General features: G+C 39.6%; 1 protein-coding gene across 1 annotated transcript; it reads right to left on the bottom strand.

Annotated features, from left to right (window-relative positions):
• Nucleotides 1-1,674: 1,674 nt before the first annotated feature.
• On the bottom strand, nt 1,675-3,614 carry LOC149233003 (uncharacterized). The gene is made up of 2 exons (XM_089379622.1): nt 2,758-3,614; nt 1,675-2,459 (listed from the first exon to the last, which is right to left on the bottom strand). The coding sequence occupies exons 1-2, from the start codon at nt 3,376-3,378 to the stop codon at nt 1,746-1,748; spliced, it is 1,335 nt and encodes a 444-aa protein (XP_089235748.1). The 5' UTR covers nt 3,379-3,614; the 3' UTR covers nt 1,675-1,745.
• Between the last annotated feature and the right edge of the window lie 21,397 nt (nt 3,615-25,011).

Below are 25,011 nucleotides of genomic sequence, written 5' to 3'. Positions count from 1 at the left end.
ACATGTGTTTGACAGTTATCTAGGGATTCTTTACTGCCCTTAGATAGAGCTCATCCGCCCTTCTGCGTTAAACTCACTGAGAGATTCTTAATTGCCTCTCCTTCCTTAGCATTCTTTCCATCCTTTAGACTTTGAAAATTGTTCCGTGTGCAGCTACCTTGCTCCTTATTCCTCCTGTGACCCAGAAAACGCACCAGCAGTTTTACTCCTTGACTCCATGCCCAATGGTTTGAAACTTTCACACTATACTTGCCTCTTTACCTGAAAGCATCAATCTTCCCACCAAAACACAAACGAAACCCCAGAACTCAATAATAGGCTAAAATCATCATCAACAGAGTTAAATCAGAAAGAGAGAGCCCTCTCTGATTGCAGGTGGGCTAGAACCTGCAGTCCAAAGTTGGTTTGTGGTTATCTCGGCCGTATCCCTTTACTCCAACGTGGGGGACAACCTGAGTGATAACAATAACTAACAACCACATGATCATAAATCACTTGTGCATCCTCACTTTGATGTCTGCACACACCTCTGCTGCCCACATTTTCCAAACACTTCGTCTTGTACAAAACTCTTGAAATTTGACATTCTAGACACTAAACAAAGTTTAAAGTTGATATGCGGAGTCTAACGAAGCCGAAGCCGAGGAGTTGCCGGGATATGGAAATTCTGGGATATGAAAATTCTGATCATATTTAGAGAAAATCCGGCAAAGATTTTTGTAAATCCAAATTATAGTTTTTAAACTTCAAAATTTTAGGTGTCCTAGACGTTTTTGATGATGCTGAATCCATTTCCACCATCAAAAACACTATTCAAACACTGTCTCTACACGATTTTTGAAATTTTTTTGCCTGGATTCCGGATTCCGACCACTTTTGACCATAATGTTTTTAATAATTTTCCGACCACTTTTGACCTTAATATTTTTAATAATTTTCCGACCACTTTTGACCTTAATGTTTTTAATAATTTTATTTTCCGACCACTTAATTTTCCGACCATAATGTTTTTAATAATTTTCCGACCACTTTTGACCTTATGTTTTTGACCTTAATGTTTTTAATAATTTTATTTTCCGACCACTTAATTTTCCGACACTTTTGACATTAATGTTTTTAATGATTTAATGATTTTACGCCATGTTAATGATTTAATGACTTAATGATTTAATGATTTTACGCCATGTTAATGATTTAATGACTTAATAATGATTTTTGCCATGTTTTTAATGATTTAATGATTTTGCACAACGTTTTGTGTAGAAAAGCCTTTGCTTCAGACCGTTCGTCGTTTTAATTACATTAACATTGAATTAGAAGTATATAGAGCTTAGAAAAATCCGAACCAAGCGCCCACATCGAGCTTTCAGCAGCCCTCGATGACTAGGTGCTTGAAATTCCTCGTATCGGTTTCAAATTCAGCTAAATATTAAATCCCAAACTTATTCCAAACAACTTAAAATTTCAAAGATTAACAATATTTGTGAATCTCGTACGTAGATACGTGCGCCATTTTAACTAATATATCAATAGACAAAATGGACAAAATGGTTGGTTTAGTGTTTTTTTTAGCGGTTTCAAATTCAAACTCAATATTAAACCCCAAAGTTATTCCAAACAACTTAAAATTTCGAAGATTAAAAATAATTGCGAATCTCATAGAGGCGAGGGGCATTTTAAGACGAATATCATCCTACCTTCCATTATTTTACGGATCCCCTGACAGACGAGAATAATAATACAAATCAAAATACGCTAGGCCAAGCCTCCCGAATTTTAGAGTGACTCGGGTGGGCAGGCAGAGGCTCCAACGCCTTGGTCTGATTGAAAAATACAAAAGCATCGTACCTACGAGAGAGGCTCGTCGGCACATAGTTCCCCTCTTCCACCTCCGGATTATACACGACACCTATAGCCCGGTGCCCTTTCACCGTCGCCAGCGTCTGATTCCCCTCTGCCTCCTCGCTCTGTCGGACAATAACATAGAATTGCTTATTACTATCCTCGCCTGCCGCTCTGTGAAAAACGTCCTCGTAGTTCCCTTCCCGAGCAGGCGGCACGGTCATGCGCTGGACGGAGCCACCCCATCGGTCGGAAGCGATGACGGATCCCTGGTAGCAACCGAAGCCGACAAGAGCCACGGCTTCCTGCCCGTATTTCTGCCTGGCGAGGCCGCCAAGATTGACTTCCCCAAAATTGACCATGGCCGTCTCCCTGTAATCCCCGATGTGCGTATTGTGAGCCCAGACGATCGCCTTCCCACAGGGCCACCGGTCGAACAGGAATGCCAGGGTGTCCATCATATGATTCTCCCGTACGTTCCACGAGTTCCCGTCCCCGAACAACACCGCCCTGTAATACTCATCGGCATTGCTCACGATCTTCGCATTCTGCTGGATGTCGCAGACTTGCTCCTCCGTGGCGTTGTCCAGTTGCTGACGGATCACATCTTCAAGAACCTTGATAGTGACAACAAATATACAATGTATGTACCATTATTTTGAAGGAAATCAAGAAAACAGCTGTCAGGCATAAGAATGATGTCAACATCGCATCTCCAAGAACCTTGACAGTGACAGCAAATGTACATACAATTATTTTGAAGGAATTCAATAAAACAGCTGTCCTGTCTGGCATAAGAATAGATGTCAACATCACACGTCAAAGAACGTTGACAGTGACAGGAAATATACATACATTTACTTTGAAGAGAAAATCAAGAAAACAGCTGTCAGCCCTAAGAAGCGATGTCAATACCTCGAGAGCGGAGGACTTGCAACCCTGGGGCATCTCTCGGAGGAAGCTCATGTACAGATCCACATTTTCCCCGGCGGCATGAAAGCAAGCGTAATGCTTCCGCGCCCGCTCCGCCAATTCCTTGTCCACCTTCTCGAGCTCGTCGAGGACGACCTGGATGGAGTCGAAAAGAGAGTAAACGTCGAGGCCGAAGAACCGTACCGGGGGCCGACTTTCCTTGTCGTCAACGTTGATGTTAAAATCTCTGATCCATTCCAGGAGCGTCTTCGTCTCTTGATTTGCCCACATCCACGTCGGCCACCGCGTGAATGTCTCCGTGAGAACGTCCGCCACCGGCGGCGTGGCGGCTGTGTGTTTTGCAGTGGCGAGGATCCGCTTGTTGAGCTGTTGAGTGGCGGGCCAGTCGCCTTCAAGGGCTATGAACCGGAAACCGTGTTGGGAGATGAGGAACTTCGAGATGTTGTTGCGCCATTTGAAGAACTCGTGGGTGCCGTGGCTCGCTTCTCCCAGCATCACCACCTTCGCCTTTGATATTCTGTCCACTAGTCGCTGCAGATCCCCCGCGTCCTCCAGGGGAACGGCGAGCCTGTCTATTTCTCGTACCAGGCTCTCGGTGGTCATCCTTCACCGTAATGATTTTTTCCATCCTTTGTTGATGATCATAGAGATTTAAGGGGAATACCTATGTTATCCGTTGTTGGCGTGTACAGTTCTGGATGAGACATGCATCAGATTCCTATAGGGGAGTTGTCGGTGCAAATTCCACGCGTCCGCTAAAATGCCTCTCGCAATTCAATGTCTGATGAACCAATGAACTTTCAGAAGAATCGGCCAGGTTTTGGAGTTAAGAAGAGATTTTCCTTTAACATTGAAATTTGAAAACATGCATAGCCCGATTCCCGATTCCCGATGCGTTGAGTTAATGAGCGCTCTGAGTTGGCGAGTGCCGTGAACGCCAACTAATTCGGAGAGAGTAAAAAAAACTGAAGGTTGGACCGACAGGGAATACCTATGTTATAATAGAGATTTATCCGTTGTTGGCCTGTAGAGTTCTGGATGAGACATACATCAGATTCCTATCGGGTGAGTTGTCGCTGCAAATTCCACGCGTCCGCTAAAATGCCTCTGGCAATTCAATGTCTGATGAACCAACGAACTTTCAGAAGAGTGGGCCAGTTTTGGAGGTAAGAAGGGATTTTCCTTACATTGAAATTTGAAAACATGCATACTCCGTATCTCGATTGTCAAGGCCTTGAGTTAGGGAGCGCTAAAAAGACTGAAGGTTGGATCGACAGGCGAATACCTTTGTTATTCGTTATTGGCGTGGTACAGTTGTCGGTGAGTTGTCGCTGCAAATTCCACGCGTCCGCTAAAATACCTCTGGCAATTCAATCTCTGATGAACCAACGAACTTTCAGAAGAGTGGGCTAGTTTTGGAGGTAAGAAGAGATTTTACTTAACATTGAAATTTGAAAACATGCATACTCCATATCCCGATGGTCAAGGCCTTGAGTTAAGAGATTTTACTTAACATTGAAATTTGAAAACATGCATACTCCATATCCCGATGGTCAAGGCCTTGAGTTAGTGAGCGCCCGCGGTGAGTGTTGTGACCGCCCACTAATTCAGAGAGAGTAAAAAAACTGAAGTTGGACCGACAGGCGAATACATATGTTATAATACAGATTTAAGGGGAATACCTATGTTATCCGTTGTTGTCGTGTACAGTTTTGGATGAGACATACATCAGATTCCTATCGGGTGAGTTGTCGCTGCAAATTCCACGCGTATGCTAAAATTGTAAAGGATCAGAGGCGCACAGCACTCAAGCACAACACAGAACAAGAAACACATTCAAGACAGCTGAACGCTTGCTTCATTCACAGATCAAACAGATATATATACATGCTACAGAAGTTTCTGGAGATTATTAGAGTCGGTGGCTTGCTGGAGAAGTTTCCCCATTGTCAATATATCCGCCAACTTCATTAAATATAGCAGCGGCTTTCTAGATTCAGCATTTACTGTTTCTGTTGAATTTTAGTGGCAGGTAGTTGGAATTATTCATGGTTACTAACACTCCCCCTTAATTTCAACTACATACAATAAACAAGACACTATACTCTTAATTGTCATGCCTGCTGGTCTAAGTCTCAGCTAGGCTTACAAAATTTGGATTTTCTACAATGTACAACATATTTCTACACATTTCAAATTTAGCCTTTCCAAGAGGCTTGGTGAATATGTCAGCCACATTTTCATTTGTATTACAATATGATAAGTCAATTTCTTTTGATTGCAGTTTTTCTCTTACAAAATGATGTTGTGTCTCAATGTGTTTTGTCCTTGCATGATATATAGGATTGTTTGCCAATTTGATAGTGCTTTGATTGTCACATCTGATTACTGTAGGTGCTTGTTGTGTTTCTCCAACATCTTCAAGGATCCTCCTAAGCCATATTGCTTCACAGGTTGCACTGCATAATGCTTTATATTCAGCTTCAGTAGATGACAATGAAACAGTTGGTTGTTTCTTACTGCTCCATGATATTGGTCCTGAACCAATATTGAACACGTATCCAGTAGTGGATTTTCTATCATCTGGATTTCCAGCCCAGTCAGAATCAGAATAACCTGCCAATTCAACATCAAATTCATCAGTATACATAATACCAAAATTAAGTGTTCCTTTCAGATATCGAAGGACTTTCTTTGCTGCTTTCCAATGGCTTTCACAAGGCTTAGTCATGAACTGACTAAGTATGCTGACAGAATATGCTATATCTGGTCTGGTAGTGGTGAGATAGTTCAAACTTCCCACCAATTGACGGTACATAGTTCCATTCACCTCTTTGGTTCCATCATCACTACACAATTTGACATTCTGTTCTAAAGGAGTAGATGTTGCCTTGCTTTCAATCATATTGAATCTTTTAAGTATTTCCCTTGTATATTTGCTTTGTGTGATCAATGTCTTACCAGGCTCCCTCCAAACTTCAAGACCTAAACAATAATGCAATTCACCAAGATCCTTCATCTCAAATACATGTGACAATTGATTTTTAATTTCTTCAATCAACTTGCATGCATTTCCTGTTATGATTAAATCATCAACATATACAGATATCAAAGCAACATTCTTGTCTTCATCTTCCTTGATGTATAAATTAGGATCATTCTTGCTTCTTATAAAACCTTTCTCATAAAAGAAAGAATCAATTTTCACATACCATGATCTTGGTGCTTGTTTCAAGCCATATAAAGCTTTCTTTAACCTGCAAACCAGATGCTCCTGTCCCTGTTTTACAAACCCTTCAGGTTGAACTAAATAAACTTCTTCTTTTAACTCACCATTCAAAAATGCAGATTTGACATCTAATTGGTGCATTTTCCAATTATATTTTGTAGCTAATGCAATCATAATTCTAATTGTATTCATCTTAGCTACAGGTGCAAAAGTATCTTCATAATCAATTCCCTCCTTTTGTGAATATCCTTTGGCAACCAATCTAGCTTTATATTTATCAATACTTCCATCAGCATTAAATTTAAATTTATAAAGCCATTTGCATCCTACGGGAACTTTGTTTTTAGGCAATTCTGTTAATTCCCATGTGTCATTCTTCATTATAGAGTTATATTCTTCATTCATTGCATTTCTCCATTCTTCATATTCTTTAGCTTCATCATAGCTTGAAGGTTCTACAACATTCATAACATGAGACATTAATGCATAATCTTTATACCTTACAGGTACCTGACTTTGACGTGATGACCTTCTTGGAGTTTTACTGCTTTCATCTTTCTTTTGGCTTTGCAGAGTCTCCTCTCCTCTCTTTGGAGTGTCATGACTGCTTGATCCTACTTGTTCTTGATCTTGTACCTGTTCCTGTGCTTGTTCCTGTTCTTGTTCAACACTTGTATCTAATTTGACATAATCATCAGTATTATGCCATACACTATTATTTATTTTATCACCTTCATTTACATTCTCATGAAACACCACATCCCTACTTGCAAGCAGTCTATGAGTACTGGGATCAAACAACTTATATGCTTTCTGATTATCACAATAGCCAATAAATATGCACTTAATTGCCTTTGCATCAAGTTTTCTTCTTTCATCTTTTGGAATGTGAGCAAATGCCTTGCAACCAAAAACTCTTAAATGGCTTACTTTTGGTTTGTACCCAAAAAATGCTTCAAAAGGTGTTTTAAGCTCTAAACTTTTAGTTGGACTCCTATTTTTCAAATAAACAGCAGTATTAACGGCTTCAGCCCAAAAAACATTAGAGATATTTTTACCTTGAAACATACTACGTGCACATTCAACTAGTGTTCTGTTTTTCCTCTCAGCAACTCCATTTTGCTGAGGTGTATGTGGCACTGTAAATTGTTGTTGAATCCCATTGCTTTTACAATATTGATTAAATTCTCTTGATTTGAATTCTCCCCCTTGATCAGATCTCAAGATTTTGATATAATTACCAGTTTGTTTTTCTACCATATTCTTAAATTCTTTAAAATACTCAAAAACATCACTCTTCTTTCTTATGAAATAAACCCATGTATATCTAGATCTATCATCCACAAAAATAAGAAAATACCATGCTCCACCAATAGATCTAGTTTGCATAGGTCCACATACATCAGTATGAATTAATTCAAGTATTTCCCTTTGCCTTTTTTCTTTATGTATAGGAAATTCCTCCCTATGTTGCTTGCCAAGTACACATGCCTCACATTCAACATGATCATTTTTCAAGACAGGAAGACCTTCAACCATAGTGTTCTTTTGCAGAAGCATTAAATCTTTGTGATTTAGATGTCCATACCTTTGATGCCATAAATCTTCTGTTGATATTGCTGTAGATGCTAATGCTTGATGACTTTTCCTGGTCACATCCAACTTATACAAACCTCCAACTCTGGTTCCTGTGGCAATAACCTTGTACTTATCTTGAATGTCTTTCACTACACACTGTGATTTAACAAATTCCACCTTCAAATCTTGGTCAGTAATAGTAGAAACAGAAATTAAATTCTTTTTAATATCAGGGACATACATCACATTATGAATCTGTTTCTCTTGCCCATTAGACAAATTCACACCTATTACTCCATAACCTTGAACTTTAAGTGCTCTGTTATCTCCTAGGCAAACATATGTTCCATCAATATTTTCATGATATTCATCAAACCACTCCTTATTACAAGACATATGGAGTGATGCACCCGAATCAATGAACCAAGCATTCTTATCATCATTATCCACAGACAATGCAGCATCAGAAACAAACAATTTAAGATTTTTAAATCCATCATTGATATCTTTGTCCACAAAATTTCCATTATGCCTTCTGTTTCTTTGCCTAGTCTCGTTATATTTCCTTTTATAGCAATCTTTAGAATGATGCCCAGGTTTGCCACAATAATAACACTCATCATTTTTCTTTGGAAATTTAGACTGTATCATACCTCTTTGCTTTGCTTGAAACTTGCCTCCTTTGTTCTTGTCCCAAGGTTTGCCTCTGTATGGATATTTGCCCTTGGCCACCAATGCCAAATCTGAACTGCTAGAGCCCAAAAAATTCTTCATCCTCTCCTCCTCTTGTAGAAGAATTCCTGTCAATTCATCAAATGAAGGGGGTTTCTCTCTAGCTGCAAGACTTGAAACAAAAATGTGATAATCTTGCACTAAGCCATTTAATATGATGGTGACCAAGTCAGTATTAGACACCTTTTCACCAATATCTCCTAACTTATCACTTAAATCTTTGACACGAGATATAAAATTGCTTATATTTTCATTTGCTTCCATTTTTAGAGATAAAAGCTTAGTCTTCAAAAACAAGATTCGGTTTGTATTTGCTGTCTCATACAAACCCTTCAACATATCCCATGTTTCTTTTGATGTCTTGCAATCTCTGATGTGAGGAATAATGTTGTCCTTTACGGACATACGCAGCAGCACCTTTGCTCTTGTCTCCCTTCTCTCCCAATCTGGAATAGAACCTGCAACAGTGGGTTTGGGCTCATCCCCACTCACAATGGACCACAAACTATTTCCTTCTAAAATAGTCATTAACTTAAATTTCCAATTCACATAATTTTCTCCATCAAGTTTGGTGGATTCATTCATATAATTATCAAGCAACAAATTTGCCATGATGACAAACTTTCTCCAATCACCAAATTTTTTCTATCTTTCACAACTTCAATATTTCCTTATTTGTTTATCACATCCACTAATGATTCAAAGCAAAGCCAACAAAGACAAATTGATCATAATCAACCAGATGCTGTTTTCCTCCTCTCTTTTTTTCTGTTTTTTTTACTGGAATACCACTTCAAATCAAAAACAGGTCCACACTGTTATACCCATCTTCAGCTTTTGAAACATCATTAACAGAATCGCCAATTAATTGAGCATAAACATAACAGATTTCAGATATTTAGCTGGCTGGACAGTTTATCCCAACATATTTACAAGAAGTTTTGAACCATAATGATCTAAATCGTTCAAATACCATCAAATAGTTTTCAAGTTTGCCTTACGACTTAGCAGATCCATATATGTCATATATATGAAGATTAACTGGCACAAAATTTATTTATATCGAGAGCAAAATATCACTGCAAATCGCATGCTAACAGAATGCATGGAACTTTTACAAATCCGACTTACTCAGAGTTTTTCCGGCATGCTTACCACACCAATACAGAGAGAGCTCCCAGCAGCCACACCAATACCAGTATCTGCAGCGTTCTTTCAAAAATGGCAGCTTGATTCAGTGCTCTTCACTCAACTCAAACCACACAGCAGGCTCACATACTCAGCGCTCAACCTTCGCTCACAGCTCACCAATACTTACTGCGCTCACACAGCAGGCTCACATACTCAGCGCTCAACCTTCGCTCACAGCTCACCAATACTTACTGCGCTCACAATTGGCTCTGATACCATGTAAAGGATCAGAGGCGCACAGCACTCAAGCACAACACAGAACAAGAAACACATTCAAGACAGCTGAACGCTTGCTTCATTCACAGATCAAACAGATATATATACATGCTACAGAAGTTTCTGGAGATTATTAGAGTCGGTGGCTTGCTGGAGAAGTTTCCCCATTGTCAATGTATCCGCCGACTTCATTAAATATAGCAGCGGCTTTCTAGATTCAGCATTTACTGTTTCTGTTGAATTTTAGTGGCAGGTAGTTGGAATTATTCATGGTTTCTAACAAAAATGCCTCAATTCAATGTCCGCTGAACCAGCGAAATTTCAGAAGAGTGAGCCAGTTTGGGAGATAAGAAGAGATTTTCCTTAACATTAAAATTTGAATACGCCGTAGTTTATCTGGTTGGAGGAATTGCTCAGACAGTTATGAAAATTCTGATCATAGTGAGAGAAATTTGGCAAAGAATTTTTGTAAATCCAATTTATAGTTGTTAAACTTTAAAATTTTAGGTGTCTTATAAATTTTCAATGGTGTTGAATCCAATTCCATCGTCAAAAACACGATTCAAACACTGCCTCTATAAATTTTTTTGAATTTTTTTGCCATAGTCCTTCCCCACGGTAGACGACTCCCATGCATACTCTATATCCCGATTGTCAAGACCTCGAGTTAGGGAGTGCCCTGAGTTGGCAAGTGTCGTGACCACCCACTAATTTGAAGAGAGTAAAAAACCTGAAGGTTGGACCGACACAAGAGTCCGGCAATGGGTGTGTTTAAGTGAACGCACATGTGGAAGGTGAGTTGGAGGGCAAGTGTAAGTGCGGGGCACCTGAATAAGCATGTGGTTGGGCGTGCAAACGAGCGTGCGACACGTGTGTGTGAGACACGGTACCAAGGCATGTGGACAGGCGAGGGCATACGAAGGCATTAGAGGGTGTCCACCCGAATGGTCGGGTCAACTCGACGTGAATGAGGGCACCGCAAGACATGCGAGGGTGTCAAAGGACGTCCACCCAAACGAATGGGTCGATTGAACGACATGAAATGAGTCGGTTGAAAGAGCGGAACGGGTCGGTTGAATGAGTTGAACGGGTCAGCTGAAAGAACAGACGTGTCGGTTGGAAAATCATTTAGTAGCAAACATATATATTAAACGTGTTGTCAATCCTAGAGAGAGTCTCTAGATTGCAAGGAGACTAGTGCCTATGACATCTGATTTGGCGCATTCTTACTATTCTTTAAGGGATTTTAGAGCATTCTTACTATTCTTTAAAGGATTTTAGAGCACCATTTGTAAGTAACTTATAATTTGAGTTTAGTTGGTTCAAAACAACTTGAAAAAGACATAACTCATTAATTCTTTATATACAAGAGATGCACATTGATAAAAACTATCCATCAATGGTGGCTAATATCATTCGAGGACTTACATCTCATTTGCTTAGATATAGATGCAACAATAGAAGAAATAAAGAAGAAATCCATCATATAGAGCTTAAGAGATCAAGTATTCTACATATGCATCGATTTAGAGAGAAATGAAAGCTAAGAAATAATGGTGGATGCTAAGACACATGGAGCGCATTTAAAGATCTAACTTCCACAATCCATACAGGCATTCTTCATCAATAGTTTGATTTAAATGAATCTGTATTTAAGAGGAAACACATCTAGCAGCTTCTTAACATGAAATTTGAGATGAACATGAAACATTTATGAAAATACTAAGGAGAAGAGACATACTGAAATCCCAAAATGAAGGAATCACCATAGACATTGCATTAATATTCTGTGAAACCTACATGTCAAAAGAACTAGAACATTTCCTTGTCAAAACAATACAGAGTTTCTTTCCAAAATTTTGAACCTTTCCTTTATTCATCAAAATTGCATATATAGGCCTTTTGGACAGAGATAGGTCGTTAGAGAGATATTCTTTCTTGATTTGGTTCATTATGCCAAAAACATCTCAAAATTCTAGCGTGTGCGAATGCACAACTGTTTTAACTATAATATACTCATATAACATAACAAAGTAAAAACATTTAGTAAAAATAACACAAAAGAAGTTGAAATGCCAAAGATGGCATGATTCAGAGGATCTTCAAGATTAATGAGATGATGCAGCCTGGTGAGGAGCGTGAGATGCCCAAGGATTAACAACTTGTACGAATGGTGGATTAACAAATTGTTCGCACCATTGCCATAAGGATGGCTAAGGACCATAGTTGAACTGCTTGTAGCTAATTTTCGGATGAATCACACTTGAGTAGTTCAACCTACGATGAAAAAGACTTATAACCATTCCGAGTAGTTGAAATTCCTTCTTTAAGAAATTCACCACATGTTTTCCCTTAAGAGTGGTTGTTTTCTCATGAGAAAATTTTGCCTTGCTTTCAACTTCTATCATCTTTTGATTGTACTGTTCCTGAGGAAATAGTTCCCCACAAGGCCCCTAGAGGTTAGGTAACCCAGCCTATATGATCCTGTCAAACTCTTCATTAAAAGCAGCCACATCCTTTTGTACCTTGATGAGGCTTTGTTCTGCTCTAGATATGGTTTCTTCTTTCAAAATTTGAAAGCAACCACATCCTTTTGTACCTTGATGAGGCTTTGTTCTATTGTAGATCTGGCTTCTTCTTTCAAAATCACCTTGGATATCTCCATCATTGCACTGACTCTATCTGCTATGTCTATAGGTATCATCTCCTCGATTGGCCTCTCATTCAAGAAATGAATAAATCTTTGAGCAGTATGGGATTTCCTTATACTCATCTCTTTATCATTAATTATTGATGATTCATACTCCACACTAATGACCCTTTGATCATGTATTAAAGTCACATGTTCCTAGTTGAGATTCATTTCCTCAATGATCTCATCCCACACCAACTGCCTGGCTTCAAGGAGAGACACGTTTCCCTTCAGCTTAGCCTTCAATTTGTTTATCTCCTATGTTGCAGCCTGTAGATTTTAAGTGACATGTTAAACATTGGTAATTTGGTTTGCAATTGTTTTTCTTTCTGAGCTAACTGGGCTTTGGCAGTATCTAAGTTCCTTTGTGTCCTCTTTATTTCACCTTCAGAAAGTTGAAGCTCAGTCAGAGCCTGGGTGAGGCGCTCAATGGGGTTCTAGGGATCTCTAGGCACTATTACTGTTGGGTTATGTTATATTCTTTCCATGACTTGCCCACATAGTTAACCAGGGTGGTTAGAGGGGGGATGGAGGCCCCCCTTTGTTGCGCCGATTGCATAGCAAGGGGGTCACGGGGGGTTTGAGGGGTTAGGTTGGGTGGACCCGCCTATGGTTTTGTGCATGATTTTTGCACATGGTTTTGGATGCGATGGTTTTCGGTCCATGGTTTTGGACGTGATGGTTTTCGGTCCATGGTATTGGATGCTTCAACATGTATAAATATGTATTGTAACATTGAAAGGAACATACTGAAAAATCAAGCTGGTAGTCCTGATTTTGGGATCCAGGGGAAATCTCTGTGTATGTGTCTTATGTGTTATGCTCTCGCATTGTTTATTTTCTGCGTTTTAGAATTTGTATGCAGGTAATTTCTATACAGGGTTAAAACCTACATTTGGTATCAGATCTGTTTTGGCTTCAAGGGGATGCCTTTGTTGCTGAGGGGTTTCGCTCGGGCTTGTGGTAGACCCTATTTAGTGGGAGATTTGCGAGATCGATTCTGGAGGTGAAAGAAGATGGTGAGCAGTGGGAAGATAGAGATCGAGAAATTTAATGGTCAGAGTTTTGAGTTGTGGAAACTCAAGATGGAGGATCTGTTGCTCGATAAAGATTAGTGGATCGCGGTAGATCCAAGTACTAGACCAACAGGAGTGTACGATGAAGAATGGAAGAAGTTGGATCGAAGGGCAAAGAGCACAATACGATTGTGTCTCAGATTTAGTATTGTTGAATGTATCAGGGGAAGCTAAAACGAAGGCTTTGTGGGACAAGTTAGGGACTTTGTACCACTCTAAGTCTCTGGTGAATAAACTATTCCTGTGGAAAAAGCTATATAACCTAAGGATGAAAGATGGAGACTCGGTGACAGAGCATCTGAACGCATTTAATACTATGGCAAGTCAATTAATATCTACTGATATTAAAATTTCAAATGAATATAAGTGCATCAATTTGTTGTTTTCTCTACTTGATTCGTGGGATAGTCTGGTTATTGCAATAGATAGCAATGCAACTTCCTTGCAGTTTAATGAAATAGTCTCATCCTTACTGACAGAGGAGATAAGATGGAAAAATATGGAGAGCTAGAATGGTGATGCCTTGTCTGTATGAGGATGGTCCCAGAATAGAAACAAAAATAAGTCACCAAGTGAGAGATCTAAATCTAGAGGGAGTTCTAAATCTCCAGGAAAACCTATAAATGTGGTGTGCTAGAAATGCGGAAAGGAAGGGCACTACAAAAGGGACTATAAATCTAAAGCTCCTGATAAAGGAAAGGGATCTGATGATGCTCCTTCTGAAGAGATGTGGTGTTCAGAGAGGTGAAAGATGTTATTAAACATGAAGTCCAACCAAAGGAATCTGAGAAGATAGAGTTTGAGCTAAAGGAGGAAGAATCAGACTCTACAGCAAAGGAGTTATCAGAAGATGAAGAGCAACAAAATTTGGGTGTGATAAGATCAGTTCGAGAAAGAAGGCAGCCAAAAAGGTATAGTCGATCTGCTTTCTGTTCAAATTTTGCTGTATCTATTACTGATGATGATCCCAGAATTGTGAAGGAAGCAGTAGATTCAAAGGATGGAAAACTCTGGAAAGAGGCCATGGTTGATGAAATGGCATCTTTGCACAAAAATGAGGCTTGGGATCTGGTGGAGTTTCCAACTAGAAGGAAACCCATTGGCAACAAATGGGTGTTCAAGAAGAAGACAAATGCAGAAGAAAGGTGGAGAAATGTAAAGCTCGATTGGTAGCAAAAGGTTATTCCCAGGTGCCGGGAATTGATTTTGGTGATATTTTTTCTCCTGTTGCGAAGGTAACTTCTATTAGATTACTGTTATATGTTGTTGCTGATTTTTATTTTGAGGTAGAACAGATGGATGTGAAGACAACATTTCTTCATGGGGATCTGGAAGAGGAGACCTACATGAAGCAACCTGAAGGTTTTGCGGTGAAGGGTAAGAAAGAACTGGTATGCAAGTTAAAGAAGTCTTTGTATGGGTTAAAACAGTCACCAAGGATGTGGTATCAAAAATTTGATACATTTATATGGGGACTTGACTTCACCAGAAGCAAAGCAGATCACTGTGTGTATTTTAAATTAATTGGTGACTGTGTTATTTTTCTGGTCTTTTATGTGGATGATATGTTGCTGGTTGGAAATGACAAAATCCATGATTTGAAGAACCAATTGTCCTCCAAATTTGACATGAAATATCTTGGTGTTGCAAACTATATTTTGGGCATGGAAATTTAAAGAGACCAGGAAAAGAGGAAGCTCTGGTTAAACCAAAAGAAGTATGTCGAGACAATAATGCAGAAGTTTAATATGCAGGATAGTAAACCAGTGAAGGTTCCTATTCCTGTAGGTGTAAAGTTATCTACTAAACAGTGTCCCAAGACGCAAGAAGAGGAAGAGGACATATCCCGTGTTCCATATGCAAGTGCATTCAGTAGCCTACTGTATGCAATGGTTTGTACTAGACCACACAGTACACATGTAGTGGGAGTATTGAGCAGGTTTATGTCAAAACCAGGAAAGGAGTATTGGACAACAGTGAAGCGGGTTTTCAAGTATTTGCGTGGCACTAGTGATTATGGTTTGTGCTACCAAGGAAGACCAGGATTGGACAAAGTGTTGGATATTCGTGGTTTTGTTGATGCAGACTGGGATGGAGATCTGGATCAGAGAAGATATACAAGTGGGTATGTGTTTAACCTCTTTGGAGGTGTAGTCAGTTGGATGAGTAAGAAACAATCTGTAGTGGCACTATCAACTACAGAGGCAGAATACATGGCAGCCACTCATGCAAGCAAGGAAGCAGTTTGGTTGCAGAGATTGTGTTCAAGTATGGGGTTAGTACAAGGAACTATAAAGATAGACTATGACAGCCAAAGTGCAATTTTCTTGGCAAAGAACCCTGCATATCATTCAAAGACAAAGCACATTGATTTTCAATATCACTTTGTGAGGGATATGATAGAAGACAAAAAGGTGTTGCTGGTAAAGGTGGACACTTTGAAGAATACTACAGATGCATTGACAAAATATGTGAGCTCTAAGAAGTTCTCTTGGTGTAGAGAAACAGTGGGCATTGCAGGGCTGGATAAATGACTAAGCTCTCTTGTGGCCTCTACGGAAAGAAAATAACAAGTGGGAGAATGTTGGGTTGTGTTATATTCTTTCCACAAGTAGCCCACATAGTTAACCGGGGGGTTAGAGGGGCGGCGGAGCCCCCCTTTCGTTGCGCTGATTACATAGCCAGGGGGTCACAGGGGGTTTGACGGGTGAAGGTAACTCCACTCTATGGGGTCCAGGGAAACGCCCCAGAAAATTTTGGTTTTGGACCCTATGTTAGGTTGGGCAGACCCACTTATGGTTTTGTGGATGATTTTCACACATGGTTTTAGACGCGATGGTTTTCAGTCCATGGTATTGGATACTTTGACATGTATAAATATGTATTGTAACGTTGAAAGGAACATAATGAAAAATCAAGCTGGTAGTCCCGATTTTGGGATCCAGGGGAAAATCTCTATGTATATGTGTTTTATGTGTTATGCTCTCGCATTGTTTATTTTCTGTGTTTTAGAATTTGTATGCAGGTAATTTCTATACAGGGTTAAAACCTACAATTACCACACATACATGAGAGTCAATCTTCTTTTGCAATTTGGTCACCGTTTGTTCCAGAGCTAATACTTTATCCTTGCTATATGTCAACTCCTTCATCAACTTCTCTTTCTCCATCTTGACTTGTGCCAACTCCTTTGTCTAGAAATGTTCACTACCAAGAATATTTAGCCTATGCTTTAATTCCTGATTTTCCTTCTGAGTTGATTGTAGAATGGCTTCCACAACTGATCTGTCATCTGGGTTTATACCTAGTTTAATTATCAACTCTTTATATGATTCCTTCTGGAGATATAAAGCTCTGGAGTTGGCCTTCTCCATTTTTACTTTATTGGAGACTTTTCCTATATATGTCTCATCTCTACTGATAGTCATGAGGTTCTTACCCAGATCATTATATAACATCTCCCCAACCTACTTATGTAAGTTGACCTTATCTGACAAAGGGACACTGGCTAAGTTCAGGGAAACATCCAAGGTCTTGAACTGGGACCCTGTAGGCAAGGACTGCACTAATGGGTGTTGCAGTGAAATTCTCATCTCATCCCTCTCTAGGTCCATAGCGGTCAGTATTCGAGTATGGAGAGGTGTTGATTGGGAAGCCATTGCTCTCTGCATTCTCTCCTTAACCTTTTTGTTTCTTTCCTCAATAGATTTTCCTAGAGGCCAACTAGATCCTGTAGTAGCAGCATTGTCCTCAGGGTCTGGAATGACTACTTCAGCTGTGGATGAAGTTGTGATTGTTGGTGGATTTTCCAAATTAATCTAAAATCCTGGATGATCAGACACTGGTTTCTCTAGCTGTATCCCCACTTCTTCCTCTTCTTATTCCTCTTCTGGACCTTCACTCATATCTTTTTTATTTATATGGTCCTCCTCCATGTCAGAATCCCCTGCTGAGTCAGTGGGCCTCTTTGATGCTTTTCCCATGCTTACTGGGGATTCAGTTTCCATTTATGTATTAAGAGTTTGTGAAACAAAGTTAGCTTTCCATTCAATTTTAGGCTTAGGGTCATGCACGTAAGTTGATTCTTTAATATTTTCTCTCCTTCAGGAAATGATGCCTTGGGGATCGTAATACCAAGTGTCTCCCTTTTCGAGCTCCATGGATTCAAGTAGGGCCTCAACTACTTTAAAATCATGCCTTGTGTTTACCACAAAAGGACCTACTAGCTGTCCCATTTTAAAAATGTAGCCTTTCTTTGCTGATACAAAATGAAGCAGGTTTACACTGAGGATCTGTCGAATGAACTCAAGGGTGAAGATCCTCATGGGCATGAATACTGGCAAGTGGTATGGATGAAGTTCACAACCGTAAACTTGAATCTCTATGTAATCCTCATAGAGGTACCAGTCTCCTATCATTGCATCCTTACTGAGTGGGAAGAACTCTTTTTGTTGCAGGAAGATTCAGGGTGGCGAGGTCCCATGGATCATCCGGTATGTAATGTCCATGAAGGTTGAGATGAATGGGGAGTACCCACCCAAGCCGAGTGTTCTTCTCATAGAGATATTCCAATCAAAGGCAGAATTTTGTTGCTTGTTGGGAGAAAACACTTGAAGGTCCAGACATTGAAATTCTTCAATATGGGTATACAGGAACAAGTAAAAGAGAAGGGAATATTAGCAAAAGTAAGAAGTGGTGGGAAAAAAACAGAGTTGAAAACATATGGCAGCAGATAGGTAAAATAGTATGTTGAGTAAGCAGTTAGGTTGTTTCATTTTATGCAAGTACCCTAGGATGGGTTTATTTACTATTTGTGAGCTATCTTTGCCCATTAAACAGGCAATTGCAGTCAGGATGGGTCGAACGGATTTTTGAAAGAGGGTTATTGGGAACCACTCTTCTGGGGGAAGGGTTTTAACTTCTGCGGTGAGGATTTGGTTTAGGAAGGATTGTTGTTCATCAAGAGGGAGAGTAACGAAGTGATGAACTAGGGTAGCATCAGTGAATTACTTCGTTATGGAAGAAATAGGAACAATTAAAGCCCTTTGGATCAAAGTAGGAGTTACTTCCAGGATTTTAGTCCTTGAGGTAGGAAAAAAGTAGTTCCTAACTTATTGGTATGTTGTGGAAAGCCAAGATATAAATTCAGGGAAATTATGAATTGAAGGCGCGATTTGAAAATACAGACTGAAGTCGACAACCCTAAAAGGGTCTTTTTCCCTCACATGGTTAGTGCTGGAAGTAGTGCTTGATGAACTACCCATTTACTAGTAGTTCCATTGATTCTCCTTCCAGGTTTTGCAATAGAAAAGTATTATTTCCTTTCGCTTCGGAGATTTTGAAGGGGATGAACCATAATGGGTAGAACTTTCTATGTTTTCCCTTGTCCTCCCTTCTAGCATCCCACCTTAAGCATCCCACCTTAGGACTAAATCACCTGGTTGATGTGGTCTGTCCTGTACCCTCTTGTCAAAAAGAGATTTCATTTTTTGCTGATAATTAACCAATTTTTGGCTAACCTTCTTCCCGCTTTCATGAAGCTCCACCAATTGATTTATCCATCGGGTTAAAGCATTCGGTTCCTCTTCTACATCTTGCAATATTATTACGATTGGAATTTCAAGTTGTTTTGGGAATATTGCTACTTTGCCATAAACTAATTCAAAAGGAGATTTTCATGTGGATTGCTTAGGAGTGACCCTGTTGACCCACAGGGCGAATTTTAGCTGAGAGTCCCAATTTCTCTCATTCTCAATGATTGTTTTCTTTAGGATCCTCACCACTTTCTTGTTGGAGGACTCGGTTAACTTTTTCCCTGAGGGTAACATGTAGTAGAATGACCAACTGTGATATTAAACTTTTGACAAAATTTGATTAATTTTTCCGACTTAAAGACCCGTGCAATATCTGTTACAATCTTCTTTGGGCAGCCAAACTTGGACAAGATATTTTCTTCCAGAAACTTTATAACCACAGAGTGAGTTGTGTTTAAGGTTGGGATGGCCTCCACCCATTTTGTAAAGTAATTAGTGGCTATGAGTATCCATTTATTTTGACAATAGGAAGGAGGGTGTTTTTCACCTATGAAATCCAGTCCCCACTGCCTGAAAGGCTCTTCAATGCACATAGGGATCAAGGGGAGAGGAGCTAGCTTATGCTTTTCAGCAAAGTTTTGATACTTATGACAAGCACAAACCTAAGAGTGAACATCTCCAAATAGTGTGGGCCAATAAAAATCGGCCTTCAGTATCTTGTGCGCTGTGGTTTTCCATTTGTAGTGTCCTCCACAAACACCATTTGTGAAATTCTTCAATTACCACTTGAATCTTAGCCTCCACCAGGCACAACAGTAGGATCCCAGCAAGGTCTTTCCAGTAGAGATGACCATTGGATATGACAAACTTTTGAGCCTGTAATCTTAATGTTTGGCACTTGGATTTGTCCATCTTTAGTGGAAACCTTAGAAACAACAGATAATGGAAAATATTCTTATACTAGACTGAGGTTTCATATTTAACATGAGTGTTTTGGATGGAAGTTTTGATATTTTACTGTTGTATTCATGCTTCATCGTTTTCTGTCAATAGATTAATCCCTAGGCCCTGGCAACTAGATTATGATAGGATTTTGGCTAATCCCTGCCCTTTGATGAGCTTCGTAGGCTTAATATCCAAGTCATATTCCTGAATCTTAGCGATCCACCTTCCTCTTTTTCCCTCGCTGTCTCCTTGTACTAAAATGTCTTTGACTGTTGCTATTGGAACATAAGCTATAATTTCATACTATAGGACATAGACGATGAAAGCCTACAATGCCTTGATCGTATCATAAGCCCATTTCTCCAAGATGTTGTATTTTAGTTCGTCTTCTCTCAATACTTGACTAAAAAAAGCTATCAGTTGTTTATAACCTTTCTTATTATTTTGTAACAACACAACAACGACAGTATGAGGAGAAGCAAAAGAAAAGATATAAAAAGGTGTTGAATAATCAAGAATGACTAACACGGGTGCTTTTGTAAAAGCTTCTTTGATTCTAGAAAAGGATTCCTAAGAAATTGGGCTCCATTTTACCTCATTCTCCTTTTTTAGCATGTCAGTAATTCATTTCACTATTTTAGCATAGTTGGGTATGAACCTTCTTGGAAAGTTTATTCTTCCCAAAAACAACTGAATCTCTTTCTTGTTCCTAGGTAAGGAAATGTGATTAAAAGCATCCACTCACTTAGGATCGATTTTAACTCCCTCCTATGCCACTATACGTCCCAACAATTTTCCTTCACTCGGAGAAAACTGAGACTTCTTTGGATTAAGAGACAATCCATATCTTCTACATTTTTCGAAGGTGAGTTTTAAGTGAAAGATATGCTCCTCATCAGTCTTGGAGAAGACTGTGATGTCATCTCAGTAAACCAATACAAAATTTATCTTTCTCTCCTACAAATTCTATATCCATGGCCCTTTGAAAAGTTGCCCCAGTATTTGTAAGGCCGAATGGCATACGGGCATACATGGAGGTTCCCCAAGGCATGGCGAAAACAGTTTTATTTTGGTCGTCTGGGTGTACTGCTACATAGTTGTATCTTAAAAGTCGTCCATCATGGACATTCGGGCTAAGCCAACTACCTTTTGTAATATGTAGTCCATATTAGGCAATGGGTATTTGTCTTTTAATGAGGCTCTGTTAAGGTTCTGGAAATCCACACACAACCTTATTTGTCCATTATTTTTCCTGAACGAAACTAAGTTTTCCACCCACTCAGAATATCTCAAAGGTACTATGATTTTGGCTTGAAGGAGTTTATTTACTTATTTCTCAATAGATGGAAGCAGAAGAGGATTGATCTACCTGAGATTTTTCTTGCAAGGTTTTATTCCACTTTTTAGAGGAATATTATGTTGAAATGTTAGTATCAAATGTCTTCAAATCATCATAGTACCAAGAAAAAACATCTTTATAAACTTTAAAGAGATTTAAATACCTTTTTTTGTATTGTGGAGGGATCCATTTTGACAATTTAATCATCTGGGGTTCATTCTCTGACCCAATGTTGTAGTCTTCCACTTGTTCATTAGCTCCTTGTCCTATCGGTTTTGAGGCTACATTATTTGTATTGAATAACCTTTCCATAGGAACTAGGCCACTAAGGATAGTATTCCCCTTCAGCTGCAAGAATCTGTGTCCTACAATAGTTTCTTCCCAAGCAGTTGTCTTCTCTTCTGTCACTTTTTCCTCTCCCTGGTCGATAGCTGAATTTGAAAATTCTCCAATGACTTCTATAAAGCTCTTGATTTTCTCATCATCCTCAAACACCTGCCAATTCTTCACATTATCAGGCATAGAGGGTCTGAGAAGTGGATTTCAGGGAGGCTTAAAATTGTTGGTAGCTATAGCAAGAGATTCAACCATTATGTTCTCTTCCCTTGGTAGGAGCTGGACATTGAACTCTAGGAGGAAGTTGTCCATCAAGTCCCACACCTCATTTTTGTAGGCCCTTAGTATGGGATGTTTAGTCTGACATTGATTTTTTATTTTCTTTACCACTAACACAGAGTCCCCATATACTGTCAGGCATTTAATATTCATATTTCTTGTTGTTTGCAAACCAAGTAGTAATTCCTCGTATTCTGCCATGTTATTTTTTGCTTCGAATTCCAGTTTAAATGAAAGAGGGATCAAGCTATGCTATGGAGATACTAACAACACCCCTGCTCCATTACCTTCCCTGGAGTTAGCCCCATTGAACTATAGTTTCCATACTTTGATACTGCCTTTGTGTTGATCATTTAATTGGGTTGTTTGATGTACTTGAGTTTCTTTTAAGATGAATTCATCTTCTTCTAACAGTAGACACGAGAGGTGACTCTCTCTCCCATACATAGGAGCATTATTCGATCCCTTAGATTTGGTAACTATTTTAATGAACCTTGACTCTCTATATAGTCTTCTTTCTTCCCCTCCAAAGGTACGAATGGTGGCATAAGTCAGAACTAACTTGATGAAACCTTCGATCTTTGAAACCCAATATCTGGACAAGAGCATGCAAAATACGGTAGGAATATCTACTACCATGATGTTCATTACTATGCTCTTAATTGGGATCTGAGCCAGGCTCACAACTAGGTCCTTTATCATTCCCAAGAATTTTACTCTCTTAGAGTCGAAAGAGTAAAGGTCTTTGTAAGGTCTAGTTATCTATAGGCCAAGTTGTTCCATTACTGTTAAAGGCATAAGATTAAGAGAGGCCCTTGATTCGAGCATACAATTGTGGAGTAGGAGGTCATGTATTATAAGAGTAACATAGAAGGGTATAGTGGAGGGATCTTTCTCTTTGACATGAGGCATGAAAACTAGCATTGGCCTCTCTTCTTGAAGATTTAAATAGTCATGTGATGGGGCAGAAGTGAATGGAAGCATAAACTGGGAGACTTTCACTTTATAAGAGGGTAGTTTCAGGAGTTCAGTTAAAGGAACTAGGATTTTGACTTTTTCAAGTTCCTTTCGAAGATTGAAGCCAGTTGGAACTTTCTCTGTACTACCATATTCTGTTGGTTCTCTTTCCTTTTCACACAGCAACTTAGAGGTGGGATGTGAATTCTCCTCTTTAGGAAACTCATGCTTATAGAAATATTAATTTAAGGAATCCTTCCATTTTAGCATATTTGGATCTAAGTGTCCTTTTCCCTTGTCAGACGATCTAGGGTTCTCTTGGGGAGAAGCACCTTATTTTTTTTATCAATTAAGAGTGGAACCTTCCATTAATCTAAACAAAATACATATTGTACACTTCTTCAACAGAGCCAAGCATGGTAGCACCAGCGCTATGAAACTTCAACAGACATTTGGGAGGGCAGAACCCCGAACCTAATTCCAACAAGACTACAAAATAACGATGACAAAACATTCCACCCAACAAAGAGTGCAAAGAATCCAAAATAACACCCAAGAACTGTCCGCCCTCAGGGCGTCACTCTGTATAACCAACGAACTAGAAACCTGCTAATCAAACTAGAAGGAGAAGTTGAAAGACTCAACTCTCGTGCAACAAATAACCAGAAGCCCTTGATGACAGGGCCCACAGATCCGAAGGCCCATAAAACTGCCACAAGTGACCCAAGCACCATCCTTAACCTTCGATTAACTTTCAAACCCGATGACTGTGCGATCCAACCCTCGTTGATCCAACGTCCATGAGCTGATTTCAGGTCAACACCTTGCCCGCACTTTATCCTTTCTTATGGACCCGAAGAGAAACACAAGTTGTCGCACTAAATTTTTTTGGGTCCAATTGAAGAATTAACAATCATGCATTTTCTCCACCCGAAATCCATAGGATGGAGGAGTTCCAAAGCGATCATGACAACTTGCCCATGCTTTAACCTGTCTTATGGACCCGAAGAGTAAATAAGCCACCACACAATAATTTTTCGGGTCCGTTTGGAGAATTATCTTTCGTGTAGTTTTCCGCTCGAAATCCATGGGATGAAAGATTTCTTAAGAGATCTCGTCAACTTGCCCACTCTTTACCATTTCTTATGGACCCGAAGAGTAAATAGGCCACCGCTCTATAATATTTCGGGTCCATTTGAAAAATTAACCTACGTGCATTTTTCCGCCCGAAATCCATAGGATGATGGAGTTCAGGGCAATCTTTGGTCAGCCGCCTACCAACCTGCCCACAGTTTATCACTTGCTTCTTCCCTGTGATTGGTCCACTTCCTGCTATTTCCATTGGTCTTCTCTCTGCTTATTTCTCATACTTTGAAAGTGCTCCCTGTCTTCGATAGCCTGTCTGTGACAATCCTCACACAATTTCCCTGATGGTATCGTCATCCAGGCATATCTTCTATTATTTTTTGAACAGAGTACTCCTTCATTCGCCAGACGATCCGCTAACCTGTTAGCTGTTCTGCGCACATGAACAAAATTGAGGGTTCTCAGGGCTCTCAGGTGGGATTGTATGCATTGATAGACCTGCAATAACCTCCAGTGTTTCGACACTCTTTCTGGTGTTGTTCCATTGCATATCTTCTTGACCGAATTAATTATCAATTCAGAGTCAGCTTCAATGATGGCATTATGTAAATTTTCTTCCATCAAGATTTCTAGGCATTGCTCTAAGGCCATGAGTTCTACCATATTATTAGTGGCATTCCCCAAATGACTATGAAATATGACTTTTATGTATCCCTGCTCATCTCTTATGACTCTGCCATAACCAGCTGCCCCAGGGTTTCCTTTAGAGGCTCCATCTATATTAAATTTCAAAAAACCATGAGGAGGAGGTTGCTAGAAGTCCTTCTCCACTATTGTATGACTTACAATCTTGCTTATGCCCTGTGGGAAAGGAAACTGGAGACCCAAGTGCAATAGTATTTGTGCATCCTGGTCTTGAGGTGGGTTCTCGGGGGGTTTCTTTAGAAGGGTTCCCACAGTCTCTTTGAGCTGTCTAATGATCTGAGCTATGATGCTCTGGGTGTTGTAGGGAAAAGTATCCGATTCGGATGACCCTATCCCACTCT

The sequence above is a fragment of the Pinus tabuliformis genome, chromosome J, assembly GCF_031772625.1.
Source record: "Pinus tabuliformis cultivar Carrire ecotype Pingquan chromosome J, CPIR1, whole genome shotgun sequence".
NCBI lineage: Eukaryota > Viridiplantae > Streptophyta > Pinopsida > Pinales > Pinaceae > Pinus > Pinus tabuliformis.
Note: the sequence above shows the minus strand (reverse complement) of the source record. Positions and strands in the feature narration are given on the sequence as shown.